Source organism: Camelus dromedarius, chromosome X (assembly GCF_036321535.1).
Source record: "Camelus dromedarius isolate mCamDro1 chromosome X, mCamDro1.pat, whole genome shotgun sequence".
NCBI classification, from domain to species: domain Eukaryota; kingdom Metazoa; phylum Chordata; class Mammalia; order Artiodactyla; family Camelidae; genus Camelus; species Camelus dromedarius.
Genome location: NC_087472.1, coordinates 811,967 through 829,599, shown reverse-complemented (window position 1 = coordinate 829,599; position 17,633 = coordinate 811,967). Strand labels below are relative to the sequence as shown.

The 17,633-nt window shown below is 51.5% G+C and overlaps 2 protein-coding genes across 2 annotated transcripts in view; one reads left to right on the top strand and one right to left on the bottom strand.

Moving 5' to 3' along the window:
- Positions 1-3,599: 3,599 nt before the first annotated feature.
- The window catches only part of GAB3 (GRB2 associated binding protein 3), an 84,403-nt gene continuing 70,369 nt past the window's right edge, over positions 3,600-17,633 (bottom strand). The window contains exon 11 of the transcript XR_010379348.1: positions 3,600-3,880. The gene's annotated coding sequence lies outside the window, so the exon portion shown is untranslated. The remainder of the gene's footprint in view (positions 3,881-17,633) is intronic.
- LOC135318493 (EKC/KEOPS complex subunit LAGE3-like) lies at positions 11,939-13,437 on the top strand. Its single transcript, XM_064482823.1, has 3 exons — positions 11,939-12,171; positions 12,487-12,615; positions 12,866-13,437. Exons 1-3 carry the CDS (start codon positions 11,957-11,959, stop codon positions 12,978-12,980), a joined length of 459 nt encoding a protein of 152 aa, XP_064338893.1. The 5' UTR covers positions 11,939-11,956; the 3' UTR covers positions 12,981-13,437.

The window sequence follows — 17,633 nt, the reverse complement described above, 5'->3', positions numbered from 1 at the left end:
TTAGTACGATCCACATCCCTATTATACCTTCCAAGAGCCCTGGGCACTGTTCTTCTAGCTGCTCCCTGCCCCCTGGTCATGCAGCACACTCAGTATTCTTGATGGAATCAGAAAGAAGTGGGTCTGTTTGGCTGTATCCCACACAGCTGGAGAAGCCAGGTGCTCACTCACATGTTCTCCCTTTCCCCTGTGGGAGAAATTGCTGGCTAAGACGGCACTGAGCTTTGCTGCCTTGGTGGAGGGATGACACAGGTAAAGTGAAAGTGCTCCTCTTATCATCATTAGTGCATCCAGTCGTGGGTTTCTTTTGCTCCAACAGCATGCTGGAACTTCTCTGCTGGACTCCTCGACTTCTGCATAGGCATTCTCGTCTTTGGATGGGTGTCAGAATTGGTGGTGTTAATAAGGAAGACGGTAGAAAGCTCCTATTTCACCATTTTGATGACATCACTCCCCTTGTTTCTGATCTTACAAGAAAAACATTTTATTTTTCACTATGATGCTAGCTATAGTGTTGGGAAAGGCAGTCTCATGCATGCAGCCTTTTGACCCCCACTCAGCCACATAAGAATGGGCCTTTGGTCTGGAACACTTCCTTACCAAGAAATAAAATACCTTCACAGCCTGTGCTGGACCTATTACCTTGTGTGGGGATATCTTTCCCAGTTTCAGACTCAATGTGTACTCCTTTGTTCTGCTTAAGTATGTGCAACATATGGCAACTAGCCAACCCCATTGCTGTATCTGTGTCCTGAAGGGAGGGGACAAGGGCCTTCGTTTATTCTGCAGCACAAGGTAAGTGCAGTCAGGTCAGTGGCTCTGCACAGGCTGCCAGGAGGGACCTGCTGGCCGTGAGAGGCCAGCACCCACTACTGAAGCTATCTTGCCCCGTTTCTTCTCCATGTGAGCAAAGTGCCGCTCCCTCCAGTGCTTGACTGCTTTGTGTTACCTCGGCAGCTCTGACACCGAGAGGTAGCCCTTCTAGTCCTAGTTTGCTATTTTGTCTTAAATCATGATTGGGTGCTGAATTGTGTCGGTGTGCTGTTTTGCACTTACTGAGATGGACATGTGGATTTTCTCCTTTATTCTGTTAATATGATAGGTTACATAGATGATGTTAAACCAATCTTGCATTTCTAGAATAAGCCACGCTTGACCATAGTGTATTACCCTTTTAAAGCTTTAAAAACATATATATATATATTTTTTTTTAAAAAAATACAAATAGCAGCTTAGACAAAGTGAGGCAGCAGAGGAACGTGTTCTAGATGAAAGAACAAGATAAAACCCCAGAACTAAGTGAAGTGGAGCTAGAAAGGCAGATCATGTCGCAGCTCGGTTCAAAACTCCTCAGTGGCTTCACTGCACCCAAACTCCTTAAAATCTGGAACACCTTGCTGGCCCAGCTGTACCTCCATTGTGATACATTTACCTACCTCTAACCTCCCCCAACACCTGGTAAGTAATGCAAGTGAGGAGAAAGCAGGACACAACTTCACATAGGGGGACATTTCGGTGATTCAGGTGCAACTCTGGGTGAAGAGAGTTCCAGACAAGAAAAAGCCAGTGCAAAGGCCCTGGGGGCACGAATGGGTCTAGTTTTGCAGAAGGGGAAAGGAGCCCTGTGTGGCTGGATCCGAACAGGCAAGGGCGAAAGGGGAAGGGATGAAGCCAGAGAGGTTGCAGGCACCATCACATAGGACTTTGGGAGCCACTGTAAGGCTTTGACTTCAACTCTGAGTGAGAGGGAGCCCGCTGGAGGATTTGGATCTGAGGAATTATAAGACCTGAGAGGTTTTAGAGCAAACCTAGCAGCTTCAGCAGTCCATCTATAGAGCCAGAGCAGCAAAATGATTCTGGGTTTTTCTGGGTGAGGGAAGGAGAATCAGACTAAGGTCTCATCCCCCAGGTGAATTAACTTCACAATTCTGGGGAAGTGTGGGGAGTACTCTCTGGAAAGGACTGAGTCTTGTGCCCCTTCTCCAGCTTTTGTCCTTTCCTCCAGCTGCCCCTTGAAGTCCCTCCCTCTCTTCTTTGGAGTCTTACCCACAAAAACTAATTTGTCCCCTTTCCTACCATATGGCTTGATGGTTTCTTAGCAAGGAGCCAATCCCTTAGGAAGAAAATAGGCTCATTTCTCTCCTGAAGTAATAAAGGAGGGCAAAGTCCTCTCACCGCAGTAGTTAAATAAAAAATAACATTATGATCCCTCAACTCAATAATAGTCAAGATTTTTCTATTGCAAGTAGAGAAAAGAAAGAAAAGAAAAGAAAAGAATCAAAAATATCCACACTGGCTTAAACCAAAGGGAGAATTTCTCAGTCTGTGTAACTCAAAGGTCCAGAGGTAGTTCTGTCTTCAGGCATGGCTGGATCCAGGATTTGATTCTCTGAGATTTGCCTTCTTCTGGCTCTAGCTTCCCCTCTGTCCATTACCAGGCTACCCCCTGCAGCCCCGAAAGTGTCACTAGTTGGATGGGATCACCATGGCGGGAGGAAAGCAGTGCTCCGATGGGCCAGGCCTGAGCCACATGCCCACTCCTGGAATCAGAGGTGAAGTCAATTCCATCAGAAGCATAGCTCTTGTTAGTAGAATGTACATCAGCAGGGGAAATGATGCAACTCGTTTAATCTGTTTTCATATCTGTTTCTTGCTCTTCAACTGCCATATGCTATTCCTCCAGGACGGACTTACCATGATTTCCTAAACGTTTTCCCCATTGATGTACATTCGACCCATTTTTCACAATGACAAACAATGCTGTAATTCACATTGTGGTCAATTCTGCCTTGTTCGCATATGCAAGAGGTTTTGTGTGTGTGTGTGTGTGTGTGTGTGTGTTTCTTTTTTCTTTAATGATAGATTCCCAAAGGTGGGTTAAAGGAAACGCACACCTTTAATTTTAATAGAAAATGCCAGTGAAATGTCCAGATAGATTTTACTGCCACCCTAAGTAATCATGGGTAAGAGTCTTTGTTTCTAACTATAGCCTTCCCTAGCATTGAAGACTGGAAGTTAATTAAATTAATCCTACATTAAGATCTTCTCTGGTCCCACATAGTAAATCTTAAGATTCAAGAGGATCAAACTGTTTCCAAGTAATTTAACAGGATCCCAGAACAAAGTTCAAGAATAACTTTAGGGATGGAAAAATATCCGGCACCCAAGGGAAAATTTATAACGCCTGGCATCCAATCTCAAATTACCAGGCATGCAAAAAAGCAGGAAAATCCAATCCATTATGACAGAAATCAATCAAATGGCATTGGCTGGAAAGAAAGAAAGAAAAGTGCCTTTATTTACCGACAGAATGACTGTGTACGTAGAAAGTCCAACGGGACTGTAAAAGAGCTATTACAATTAATTAGTGAGCTCAGCAAGGTTGCAGGATACAAGATATTTTAGAGGGAGCTAATCACGTTGAATGGCAGGCCACAATTTTCTTTTTATTCCATTTTTACATTGTCTTCAGTTACACTGTACTACTTGAATATCTGAACCCCAGAACCTCCCCTCCAACCTGAGGACAAACGCAAGACTACTAGGAGGTGCAGTAGAATAGCAGTAGCTCAGGTTTATTTTCTGTAATTAACAAACGTTTAATTGCCAAACAAAATACATGGGCCCTGAGTGCGCAAGGGCCAGAAGAGGCAAAAGATCAGAACCCAATAACAAAGCGGCAACTACTGCAGAGAGCAGTGCCCTGGGGAAGGGTGCTTAGAGCGGGACACATCAGTTAGGTTAGCCCCCCTTGCCCTGCTGAGGCTGAGCAAAACTCGGGGGCACAAAGCACTGCATGGCCTGCATCACCAGGAAAAGCTGGTCAAGGCAGGAGGCGATGGAAGTTCGGAGCTGGCCAGGGTCTTCAGCAGTCAATCGGCTAAAAGGGAGGGAAAAATAAAATTCGTTAGGAGGAGGGGAAGCACATTCCTCCCCCTGTCCCCTCACACCGACAATCCCAGAGCACCACAGCACCACGTTTCTTCCTTAGACTTCACCCCTCCCTGGCTCCATGACAGCTCCACCTGGGCGGAGACTGGCTCTGGCCACCTGCCACCAGCCCCTCCCCGGCCCACTGTAGAACTGACACAGCCAGGACGCTGCCATTCACACTGAACTCCTCCTGAACTGGCCCTTGCAGTTCCACATTTGGAGTCAGGAACCAGTGGGCGATCTCCGCCTCCACGGGCGACGGGAACGGCACAGTGAAGAAGCTGGTGGAGATATGGTTAAGGCACCATCCACACGACTGATTTTTGCCTGCGCCGCTGGCCTCCTCCTCGCTGAGACCCGCCTGCCTCCCAGGCCGCCCCTTAGGCCATCCCCAACCTCCCACCCTATACACTGAGGCCAGCCTGGACGTCACAGCCCCTACCCTCTGGTTCACGGCAGACTGGTTTGCCTCACCATTGCCACCCTCTGTCAGCCCAGACCACCCCTGGCCCATACCCCCCAGCAGCCAAGAGTACCCTCCTTTTACACTTCAGGCCCTACTCGCCTGCAAGACCCCCCCAAACCACCTCCAGCCCCATCCCCCGGCCACCCAGCCCGCCAGGGCTCCTCAAATAGGATACAACTGAAGCAGCTGATTACCCGGACCTCCAGCCGCGGGTGCTGCATCTCCACCAGGCCCTGGTGCCTGGGGTGCCCGCTCAATCTGGGGAATGCCACCGGCTGCACCATCCGCCTCTCCTGCGACACCGGGGCCTCCGGGAGCACCTGGGCCGTCGAGGTCGCCAGGGTCGCCAGGGTCTCCAGGGTCACCAGGGTGGATGGGTTCACCGGGGCCACCTAGGTCGCCAGGGCCACCTGGCGCGCCCTGGCCACCACCGGCTGCCTCCACTGCAACAACCGCGGCACCTGCGCCTGCATCTGCTGCCCTCACGGCTCCTCCGCCATCCGCGTCAGACCCCATCTTGGATCCTCCCACCGTCGCTATGAGGAGTAGCTGAAGGACAACGTGCCCCGTCACAAAACTCAACCCCTTCGCAAGCAGTGCAACTCGGGATTCTCAGGGCGCCTGCGCAAACAGACCCCTGGCACCGCCTCCTGGCTCGTGATTGGTTCCCGCCAACAGACCCTGGAGACCCCGTAGGCTCTCTAGCCAATGGGCGCTCCCTTATGAAGCGCCAGCCCGTAGAGCGCTGTGTAACCCTAGTGAGCCTGCGCAAACAGACACCCACACGGTCTGGTCCCTTTAGACTGGCCCTGCCTCGGGCCCAGACACCCCGTAAGCTGCTTAGCCAATGAGACCTCCGAACGACGCTCCTCCCCTTCACGTGGTGTGGCTCGAGCGCCCCAGTGCGCATGCCCAAACAGACGCGCGCCCAACAAGGTCTGTGGGCACGTGGCCGTTTCCCGCCAAGCCTGCGCACCCAGAGCGAGCCCCGTGCACCTCGGAGTCTCTGCCGTGGTGCCAGCCGGGCCACCCTCATGTCTGACCAGCCTGCCGACCGCCGGTCCCCTGTCATCGAGTTCTGGGAGTGAGTCAGGCGCCTCTGGGCCACGCCCGGCCTGTCCCTCTGGCCCCCCGCCCACAGCTCAAGTCTGCAGGGGCGGGGGTGGGGGCCCAGCCCCGGGGGGATGAGCCAGGGATGCGGCGCGGCTGTGCCTGCCGGCCTGGGGGAGCGAGGCTGCCGCTGCCGCTGCCGCTGCCGCTGCCGCTGCCGCGCGTGCCGGGGATGGCGTGGGGCCGGGCCGCCAGGGGCTCGTGGGCTCCAGGCACACGTGCTGCAGGGACACCGTCCAGGCTGCAGGCTTGGGCCCAGGTGCACAGGTCGGAGCAGCTGGACTCAAGGGCTGCAGGAGGGGGAGCACCACGCCCGGGCCAGCTCCGCGTCTCTTTGCCCTCGGCCAGCACAGCCCTCATGCGCTCTCCCTCCCCCAGGAACAAAGTCTTGCGGCTCTCTGGGGGGCTGGAGGTGCCAGGGGCCCTCAACTGGGAGGTGGCCCTGTGTCTGCTGGCCTGCTGGGTGCTGGTCTACTTCTGTGTCTGGAAGGGGGTCAAGTCAACAGGAAAGGTACAGCAGGCGGGGGGAGGGGATGGCTGGGCGGGGAGGAGAAGGGACCGCAGCATGAGGGGTGGAGTGTCTCCGCCGGGGACCACTGTTGCAGTGGGAAGTGACTGGACCAGGGCTGGAGCCCAGGGAGGGGGCAGGGGGCAGGTACTTCCATCCAGGCCACTTGATCCCCGCCCCATGGCCTTCCAAATCCAGGCCCAGCAGCCTTCCCTCCCCAGGGGCAGAGGCCCAGGCAGTAGCTGCCCCTTCCCTGGGTGGGACGTCCCCAACCCACTGTCCCTCCCTCCCAGTTCCTCTCTATCCCTCACTGGCTCTGTTTAGGCGGTCTCAGTAAGACCTGGTCTATGCCTGTTCCTCTCACCTGCCTGTCTGACCCGGGAGATCCAGAGGGGAGTCTGGACACCTCCATCTCTCAGGGGCTACCTGTCAGGCTGGGGAGACAACCCTGTGAACAGGCATATGATAAGACAGTGTGCTGAGGGCCGTGGGACAGGGACAGGTCCCTGGAAGGCAGGCTCATTCCCAGCCAGTTCTGAGAGCAGGTGCTTGCTGAGTTGGTGGCTCTGCTTGAATGGGAGGCAGAGGCCCTTACTTCACAGCTACATTACCCATTTTTTCTTGCACTTTGTCTACTTTTTCCACTAGAGCCCCTTCACATGTTAATCATATTTTTTGGTTGTTTTAATTTATTAGTCTGATAATTCCAATATTTCTCCTTCATCTGAATCTGATTCTGATGCTTGCTCTGTCTCTTCAAAGTGCATTTTCTGCCTTCAGTAGCCTGCTACTTTTTCTTGATAGTTGGGCATGCTGTACTGGGTAAAAGCAACTGCAGTAAATAGTCCTTTAGTAATGTGGTGGTGAGGGCTGAGGGAGGGAAGCAGTCTGTCTTACGATTAGGTGTCAGTCTTTGGTGAGCCTGTACCCCTGGGCTGTGAACTTCACCTATGCTTCTCAGTCCTCCCTCCCCCTGGAGGTTCCGTGAGGCTGGAGTGAGCTGGAGTTGTGCATTTTCCTTCCCTTCCCAGGCAGTTAGGCTCTGGAAAACCCTAGTAGTTCAGGCTCTGGTTAGTTTCTCTGGTGGGCAGATCTTATTAAGAACGGGATCGTACAGTGGGTGTCATTATGGGTATTTTCCTTACCCCCTGCCAGAAGCATGAGAGAATTTCTCTCCATTGTTCCCTGGGAGGACCTAGTAGACAGAGCTCCTTGAGGTAAAGCTCACAAAATGTGGAGCCTCTATGACCAGGTCCCCCTGGAGTTTTTTATCCCTCAGCCTTGTCCACACTGAGCCTCCAGCTGTTGGTTACAATTCTAGTTCACAATTCTGTTCTCATGGAGGTTTCTGCTTGTGGGGCTTCGTCCTGTTAGGTTGTGATTCTTGGTATCTGACCTTCATTGTCTGGCAGATCTAGGAAGAGTTGATTTTGTTTGTTCAGCATTTTACTGATTATTAGGACAGACAGACTTCCAAGCGCCTCATCTGCTGGACTGGAAGCCAAAGTCCATTTTCTCTTTTTACATTGCGTTTCTGTCAGCTGCTTATGCAACAGTATCCATCCTAGATTTTTCTCTCCACCTGAACAACCTTATCATTTGCTCACTTCTTCCAGTTTCTTTTTAGCATCGGAAAGGGCAGGGTGTTCTCTCTGACTGGAGCCTAATGCTTAGAACAAAGGAAGGAAATAGCTGAAAGGCTCTTGAGAGGATTGGGCTCCTTGGGCTGTTTTGTTTTCTGTTTAGGCTAGAATGGCTGTGTCTTCCTAAGCCACATCTTGCTGTTTTCAGAGCGTTTGGAGAATGTGACCAAAGCAAATGTGTGAAGCTTCTGATGCTAGTCCTGCCATCCTCTGCCCATGTCGAGTTATTTTTCCTCAGCAAGGTTTCAGAAATCGTCGTGTGTCCATCCAGCTCTAAGTCATCCTGGGACTTTCTCTGTTAACATAAACACACTGTGCAGTAGCGTGTTGCATATTGCATCTGTTTTGCTAAGCATTTTATGGATCTAGGAGCTATTTTCTGCAATTACTATCCTTTCCTAGCATGTTCCTGGTTACTTTTTCATTATATTGCTCCAGGTAAATTTCAGAATTTTTTACATTTAAAAAGAGTAGGTTTTTATATTTAAAAAGAATAAAGTTAGGATCGATCAATTAAATAACACTAAAACAGTTGGCATGTCATCTCTCCAGAAGCAAAATAAAAAGAGAAATGACCAACAGGAAAAACTCTTTTGCCATTTATGTCACAGCCAAAGTTACTACCCCAACATATAAAAAAACTTATAAATATTGATAAGAATAAAAGAAAAATGGGAAAGAGATATGAACAAAGAGTTCACAGAAAAGGAAGTACAAAGGCTCCTTGCAGATGAAAAAGTGTCCCAGCTCATCCACAAGGCTCTTTCATGAGGTGGCAGTGACGTTGGTCAGGACTCCAGTCATCTGAAAGCCTGTCTGGTCTGGTAAATCTGCTTCTAGCCTAGCTCACGTGGCCGTTGGCTGGAGGCATCAGTTTCTTGACACCTGGATCTCATCTCATTACGTGGCAGCTGGCTTCCCTTGATACAGTTAGCCAAGAAAGAGAAAAGGACTGAAGCTGCAAAGCCTTTTATGACCTGGTTTGCAGATTTCCACAGTGTAACTTCCTCCATGTGCTGTTTGTTAGAAGCAAATCAGTAAGTCCAGCCCACACTCAAAAGGAGGGAAATTAAGCTCCATTTTTTTTTGTAAGGAGGAATATCAAAGAACTTGTAGGCACATTTTTAAAATAATGGTTTTTGTTGCTATTGTTGAGCACGTACTTGTTTCTGGTGAGTATGCGGTCGGACTAGCAATGGAGAGGGAGAGACGTGGGCTGATTTTCTACAATTATTAGTTGGTATTTCTCTAGGAAGAGCTTTCCTTCCCCTCACCCCCCCGCTCTCTTTTCTCAGTTATCACAGTGGATGGCACTGCTTTTTCATTTAACAACTTAGAATCCAAGAGTGTCATTTTGGGGGTCATTTTTATCGGACTACAGCATGCATACAGTAATATGCATAAATCATCCATGTACAGCTCAATGGATTCTTTAAATGGATATGCCCATGTATCTGTCTCCTCCAGATGGAAATATATACATAATAAATACATAATATGACCTTCCCTGGTGCTGCCTCCCAGTCACACTCCTCTCCAAAGGTTTAATATCCTTTTTGACACTCAAATTGTTCTAGCTTTGGTTCTTCCTGCTTGGCTCCTGTATCCCTTTGACATGCCAAATCTTTTTGCTTTTCAAGCATGTCCTTATTTTCTAGCATTAAAACGTGCCTCAGGCTCATCTGGTATTTTCTCCTGCCCCAGACCTAGGATCCTCCATTTCTCCAAGGAGCTGTGGTTCCTTTCAGTGGAGAACGGTGTTGAGAACCAAGGTCTGGTACGGGGTGCGTTCATTGCTACTGGGGTGTCGTTGTTTCTAGACTCTTGCACTGGACAAACTCGCAAACATTTTCTGAGTTCATACTGCAACCCCCAGTTCCAACCCAGCTTCACACTTCTTTGTCACCTCCCCTCATTCCACAGCCATGTTCCCCACAGCTCGATCTGTCGGTGTACTTGCTCCCTTCCTCTACCGGATAGAGTCGACCTTAAAGTGCACCCCGGACAGCTTCACAGTCATCTCAGCACTGTCACCGCCACCAACAGACACACTGAGAGTAAAGCCAATGCTGTCTGTCCCTGGAATATACCCCGTGAAGGGAGCACAGAGGGCTGAGTTTAAAAGGTACCAGACTTATTTTCTCTCTGTGGTTCTGTTATCGATTGGACATGCAGTTAGGCTCATTGGCTTTTGTTTTTATTCAGTGTAAGCACTTGATTTTTTTCACTCTTTCAAATATACTTTTGAACATATAAATCATTTACATGGTTCAAAGTCAAAACTGCACAAAAAGATGTATTACAGGAAGTCCCATACCCATGTCACTTTCATCAGTTTCCAGGTTCTCTGTCTGTCCTGTATCTTTTTCCCCCCCAATAAGTACGTGTGTCTGTGTGTGTCCTTTGCATTCTGATTTTTTTTTACACATAACAACATATCCTGGAAATCAGTTCATTTTTCACTAGAGATTTTCATGGTTTTCTACTGCTGCTTAGGACTACTGTACCATAATGAATTTCACCAGCTCCCTGCTGCTGTGGGGCATGTGCCCTGTACCCAACAGTTTTCTATTACGAATTATGTTATAGTGAGTAACTTTGCGCATAGGTTGTTCCATATGTGTGAAGGAACCGCCTACCTGTGGGAGTGCTAGGCCCAAGGCAGTGGTTGAGTCTTGTACTTAATACTGTTTCAGCTGGCAGGCAACACACCACCTATTGCATAAACTGCACTGAAAAGGTACCATCAACAACGTAGACGTGAACAAAACAAAGTTTTAATTTCAGATTATTAGAAATGCAGCAAACTGAAATGGGCAAATGTGATGAAGTGTGCCTGGGGATAGTGTGCTAGATTGGTGACCCCGAAGGCCTCTCAGAAGCGACACTGGAGCCAAGATCCTAATGACAAGAAGGAGCCAGCCGTGGGAAAGTCTGGGGACAGAGTCTTCCAAATAGAAGTAAGTGGAAAGGGCTGGGGGCGGGGCACCCTTGATCAGGAGCAGAGAGAAGGCCCCAGAGGCTGCACAGAATGAGGAAGCAGGCAGGTGGAGATAGAGGGTGGAGGAGCTGGGAGCCAGGTCACACCCGGCTTTTATAAGCCACAACAAGGAGTTTGGATCTGATTCCAAGGGCCAAGGGAAAGTGTCTTAGGATTTTAAGCAGGGACACGGTGTGACATGACTTATGCTAGACATTCAGAACGGATTCTGCTGTGTGGAGGACAGGCTGCAGAGGAGCAGGCATAGAGGAAAACTAGTCAGAACGCTGTCAAAGGGCTCGGGGAGGTACGGGGGCTGCCCCTGGGAACTAGCAATGGAGAGGGAGGGACGTGGGCTGATTGAGGGCCTACTTTGAGGGGAGATCCAACAGGATTTGATGATCCAGTTCAGCTTCGAGTCCTTCCTTGTGATTACAAAGGAGGACAATAGAAAAGTAACAGGCCTATCAGCATCGGAAATTTCACGTCACTTTAAAACCTTATTTTGGATGAAAAATGCCACGTAAGGTCGCTCTCAAAACCTTGCCGGGGAGACAGAAGAAAGAAGTTAAAATCACCCACGATGGCGTCACACAGAGAGAACGAGTAATTTTACACCCTGGCATGTTGTCCTGGGATTCCTATACGCATCCACAGTCACTCACTGAATTGGGATCCCAGCGATTTTCGTTTTGCACTCTGACGTTCCACACAGGACATTAGCCCTGTTCCCCTGCCACTACTTTAGTTCAGGCCCTGTCATTTCTCTCCTTGCCTCTGTGCGGGGGTCCCCGCAGGCGGGCTCGACGTCCACGCAAGCCACTCAGTGTTCTTCCTAAAAAGCAAACCGGTCGGCCCGGCCGGTCGGCTCCTTTACCGCCTGCTTTGGTTTTTCCGCTCACACCTGCGACGGAGGCCGGGTGCAGAGCGGTAGCCCTCCGGGGCTATCCGACCCCACCCCCCTCCACAAGTCACTTCCACGTCCATGTGGAGTCACATGTCTCGGGGACGTTGGGAACGGACAGGGCGTGAACCGGGCCAGGCACCCGGTGGCCTCACACGTGGTCTGGCGGGGAAGGGGGTGGGGTCGGCAAGGATGGAGGGGGCTGCGGAGGGACCGCTTGCGCAGGCGGGCGGGGCGGAGTCAGCGCGGGGGCGGGGCTTCACGGGGGAGCCGGGGTTTCTCGGCCGCGGGCGGGGCGGGGTCAGCGCTGGGGGCGGGGCTTCGGGAGGGAGCCCGGGGTTCTCGGCCGCTGGTGGGCGCGGCGAGCCGACCGGCGTCCGGAGGGCGGAGTCGGAGGCGGAGCGCGGCAGCCATGCAGGCGGCGGGCGCGGAGGCGAGCGCAGGCGGCGCGGCGGGCGGCGCTGGAGCCCGGGACCGTCAGGATGGCCTGGGCAGCCCCGGAGGCGCAGGGGTAGCAGCCGCTGCAGCCGGCGGAGCTCCGCGTGTAGCGCCAGCACAGCCCACTTCGGGGCCGGGCGGAAACCCCATGTCCACGGCCGGAAGGCCGAGAAGCCGACTGCACGAATTGCATCCTGCCCGAGGGGGCAGCGGAGAATGGGCTGGGGGCTGCCTGCTGTGGGAGGTGGGACAGAGGACCAGATGAGTCAGGGGCAGCCAGGGAGCGAAGGGGAGAAGGGGGACTCGGGCTGCGGGGTACGGGCCAGGCACGGCGGGGGGAGAAAAAATGAGAGCAGGGGGCACCGGGGTGGCTGGGGTGCATTAGAATGGGCCAGGAGTGGGATGGAAGCGGCCCCGAAGGGGCTGGGGCTAGTCAGGGGGGGCCGGAGACAGGGCCCAGCGCACAGAAGCTACGTGGATGGTGCCTTAACCGAATCTCGCCAGCGCCCTAGACGTGCCTTTCCCGTCCACCTTGGAGGCGGAGATCGCCCGTGGGTCCCTGGCCCCAGATGCCGAACCCCACCGAGGGGCGGTTCGGAAGGAGCTCACAGTCAGCGGCAGCCTCCTGGCGGTGTAAGTTCTAGAAGGGGCTGATGGGGAGGGGCGGCAGGTGGCCGGGTCTGCCCGGAGGGGCGCTCGATTGGCAACGTGGGGCCACTCAAGGGTTGGGCCTAGGGAGGTGACCCGGTGCGCTGCACCCAGCTCCACCTGAGGGGCACTCTAAGGGAGATGGCAAAGGGCGCAGGGTCATAGACGAGCAGGGCGGGGACGGTGGGACTTAGCACCTCCCTCCAACTGGGTTTTCTTTTTCCCTCCCTTTCAGCCGCTGGAGAGCTGAAGATTCCCGCCTCCTGCGAATTTCCATCGTCAACTTTCTGGACCAGCTAGCTCTGGTGATGCGGACCCTGCAGCGCTTTGGGCCCCCTGTTTCCCGCTAAGCCAGGGAGGGGGAAGGAGGTTAAGGTCAAACCTTGTGTCCCTTCCTAGACAGCGCATCCTTCCTAGGGGGGTGACCCCCACAGTAGTAGCCGCTTCACTGTGGGGCCTCCTCTTTTGCCTGTACTGGCGCTTGGGCGCTCAGGGTCCCCTTGGTTTGTTTGGTGCTTAAATGCTTATTAACTACAGAAAATAACACTGAGCTATGATGCTGTGTCTGAATTCGTTTTCAACTGTGGCACCTCCAAATGTTCCTGCCTTTGTCCTCTGGTTGGAGGGGAGGTTCTGGGATCCAGATTTTCAAATAGCACAACATAATTGAAGACAGTTTAAGATGTGGAAGAAGAGAGGTCCTGTCACTCAGTATTAACTACTGTCACCATTCTGGAACATTTCCTTAGTTTTATAGTTGTATTTATGTACCAAATGTATAACAATAATATATATTTTGCAAGCTTAGCATTTTTCCTGATATTTTTCATCTAACTAACGTGAACTTTTTTTCCTAACAATTCTTCGAAAGCATTATTGAAGGGATACGTAAAAGATAACATTATTGAGCATTTAAATCACTGTCAATTTTTGACATATTATAAGTAAAGATTCAGTGGAATTCTTGTGTATAAATCTTTGCATGAATGATTCTTAAGATAGGTTAAAAGAGGTAGAATTGGTTAAATGTTTACAGTTCTCAATCTGAAGTGTGGAATTGCTCTCCAGAAAATGTACTGTCCCACCAGAATGCTGGTTGCCCACATCCTTGTCACCACTGCGTCTCCTCGGCAAAATTAAAAAAAAAAAATTGGGGGGTGGGGGGTGGGTAACTAGGTTTGTTTGTTTGCTTGTTTGTTTGTTTCTTAATGGAGGTACTGGGGATTGAACCCAGTACCTCGAGTATGCTAAGCAGGCAGTCTACCACTGAGCAAAACCCTCCCAACCTCGGCAAAATTTTTTAAAAACTTGGTTTGCTTGAGAAGAGGAAACAACCCGGAAACACCACAGTAGGAGCTTTGTGGCTCACTGGCCTGCTCTCAGGCCAGTGAAGAAAAAGTGCTGGGACCGTGGTTTAAGCCTTTAGTTAGAAGGAGGTGGCTCCTGGGAAAAGATGTCATATCCTGCAGCCTTGCTAAACTCACTTATTCTAGTAGCTCTTTTGTAGCTGCCGTTGGGTGTTCCCCGTAGGTGATCATGTCTTCTCGGAATGAAGGCAGTGTTACCTCTTCCTTTCCAATCTGGAGGCCGTTCAGCGATGAATTTCTCTCCTAGTTAAGGGTTGGATTCTCCTGCTCTGTATCCCCTGGTAGTTTTTGATTCAGTGTCAGACACTGAGCCTTTGCCCTTGGAGTCTTTCAAGGTCTGCTGCCTGGGACCAGAGCGGCTTTCAGTGGAGGAGCCATCTTTTGTCCACCCTTCTGAGCCCTGGCCCGATGCCTGTTGAATGGCGAGGTTTGCCCTTCTGGCCGGTGGGGACAGCTGCAAGTCCCTGTCTTGCTTGAGCGCTGGGCAGTTACCTTTCATCCACTGGGGTGGCCCAGTCCCCGGCCTCAGTTTCCTCAGGAGCCTGTGCTGCTCGGTGGTCTGTGTGTCCTCCCGTGGGACCCTCTGCCCGGGTGCAGGGCTCCCTCCTCTCCGGTCCTCCGCCCACCAGGCTGGCCCCAGACCCAGGGAGCCGGCTGGACTCCGTCTGGAAGGTCTCTGGGACAGTGAGCTGGGGCCAGTGCACGGCTTCCCTCTTCCTTTCTCGTCTCCCAGAGAGCCCTGACTGTCCTTCCCCGCCCGACAGCCACCCTCTTCGCAGCCTGTGTTTCATGTATTTTGCCTGGTTCTAGGGAGTTCTTTCAGGTTAAGTGGCAGGGCAGATCCGGTCCCTGTCACTCCACACAGGTGAACAGCCTGCCTTACAGAACCTGGAGCACCCTGACGTGGGCTGGAGGGAGGGAGGTGCTGTCGGTGGGGATGGTGGCGGTGGTCGTGATGTGACGACGGTGATGGAGAGTCTCACCTGACCGCGTGCAGCAGCTGTGGTGGCTCAGTGATCGTTTCACAATGTAAGTCAGATGGCATGTCTCCCCTGCTCAGGTCCCTGCACTGGCTCCATTCTCACTCAGAACATAAGCCAGTGGCCTTATAATGGCCAATAAGGCCCTATATTATAATCTGCGAGTCCTCAGTTACCACTCCACCTCCTCTGCTGTGCCATCAGCATTGCAAGTTTTCTGCTGAATTGGGGCTTTTGCAGTCTGTGCTCCCTGCCTTGAAGGCTCTCGCAAACATAGCTTGTGGCTCCCTCATCTCCAAGGCTGCTCAGGTCTCATCTTCTCCCCCTCCTTACTCATGTGGCCGCCCCCCCAGACAGTGCACACCTGCTCCTCCTCACGCTGTTTTTTCTTTTCCATACCACTCATCAGTTTCTAAGATACAGTATAATTTACAAGTTGATTTTTTTTAACTTCCTGTCTCACCTGTGTCTTAGGTTGGTGGTCTAGTGACTGCTATTACATGAGAAGCCACACCCAAAGTTAGTGACATAAAGTAACGATGGTCATTTACTTCGCACACACATCTCTGGTTTGGGCGGCCACTCGGGGTAAGGCTCACATCTGCTGCATGGGACCACATCTGGGTGGTCAAACTGCAGCCTGGAGGAATCTGCTTCCAACGGGTCTTACACGGCTGACAATTTTGTGCCAGCTACCAGCTGGGAAGGCAGCAGAGTCTGAGGGCCCAGGGCCTTCGCTCTTTTCCATGTGGCATGTGCTTCCTCACAGCGTGATGCCTGCATTCCAAGGGTGTGTATCCTGAGAGAGGGCCAGGCAGAAGCTCTGTCCCCTGTAGGACCCAAGTTCTAGAGGAGAGGACGGAGACTCTACCTCTTGATGGGGAGTGGCTAGATTCTGGACGAGCAAGTGGGACAGAAGATCTCTTTACAGCCATTTTTCCAGAACTCAGTGTGCTATAGCTGGGTTCGCCGAAGGCTGGGCAGGCGACAGCGGGAAGGCGGGACGGGGAAGGGGCGGAGTCCAAGCGAGGGGGCGTCTCGGGGAGAGGAGGAATCCTGCCACATTCCACTGGGGAGCTCTGCAATGCAATTTCTCCTTAGACTTTGTCCCAACCTGAGGTAAAGGAACTGAGATTTCAGAATGCTGTCCTGCTCAGTGCAGAGGGCAGGCGGAGTGCATCCCGAGGTGTTCTCTGCTCTCGCAGGTAAAGCAGCTCCAGTAGGTGCCGGAGAGGCTCTCCACTGACAGGGAGTCCCAGGTGCGGGCTGTTGGCAGCAAAGGCACATGAAAGCCAGGGGCCACGTCAAACAGTGAAAGGTGTCCTAGAGGATTTGGATGGAGCACCAAGAGTGCCCCACATCCTGCCAGAGCATAAGCTCCTTAGGGAAAGGGATTTTTGTTCACGCTCTTAGTTCCAGAGTGCCTACAAGACTACCTGTTATGTAGCAGGTGTTCCCGAAATATGTGTTGAAGTAGATGGAGTTATCAAAGGAAATAAGTATTCCCTTTATTGCTTCTGTCTTTTGTGCCTTGCTGCTGAAGGTCTTCCATACCCCAAGATAATAAAAAGTTTTCCTCTAGTTTCTTCTACGTTGTATGGTTGTGTTTCTAAATATTAACTTTTTAATTCCCCTGGAGTCTTTTTTCCCCTCATGTTAACTGGTTTGTTGAAGTATAATTTACATGCAGGGAAGTGTACAAATATTAAGTTTAAGGACTGATCAATTTTTACGTATGTAAGCCCCTGTATAACCACCACCCGGATTAAAATATTGAACATTTCCATCATTCCAGAAAATTCTCGTCTTATAATTAATAATCATTCTTCTAATTAATAATAATTTTTCCAAATACAGGTAACTACTTGATGACTTCTATCACCATAAAGTATGAAAATGAATTAAAAGCCTGAAATTGAAGAACAAAAAAATTTAAATGATTGAAACTTTCAAAACAGACATAAAACAATTAGGTTGTGTTGTTTTACACGAAGGGAAGCAAAGGCTAAAGCTGATCGAAGTGGAGGTTTTCACCAAGAAGCAAAGACCAGGACCGCAGTGGCGGACAGACGCCGAAAGGGCCGGGTCCGGGGAGGGAAGGCGGCAAACCGATCGCTCAGCCTTCCGCCTCCAGGTCCCACGGGAATCGGCGGCCGAGCGGGCTCAGGGCTCATTACTGTCCTGGCGGGTCCCCAGTGACCCGGCACCCTTGTTGGCGAGGCCGTCTGTCCCTGAGGCTCCCCAGCACCCCCGTCATAAATCAAGTGCCCCTGTGTGTGTGTTGGGGGGGGGCGTGAGGGCACCCAACCAGCCTGCACCAGTGCCACACTCTCCCAGTTGCAGAAAATAAAAATTACATTTATAAAAACAAATGGCACAATTAAAATAAGGAAATGATAACAATAAAGGCAGTTTAAAATTGAGGAAAATAAAGAAGAAATCCGGAAACTTGGGGAGGCCTCTGGTGGAGGAAGGGGGCCGGAGCACAAGGGGCCTGGGGTTCAGAGCCGCTTTAGGTTAGTCCCCGGGCCCTGCGTCTCTGGTTAAGCCTCGTGGACAACCTGCCCTTCTTCAGGTCGGGGGATGATGGGTAACCAGCCTCATACTTCCCCAGGGCGCGGACTTTCACGTGGCTTCCCCTCCCCCTCAGCACCCT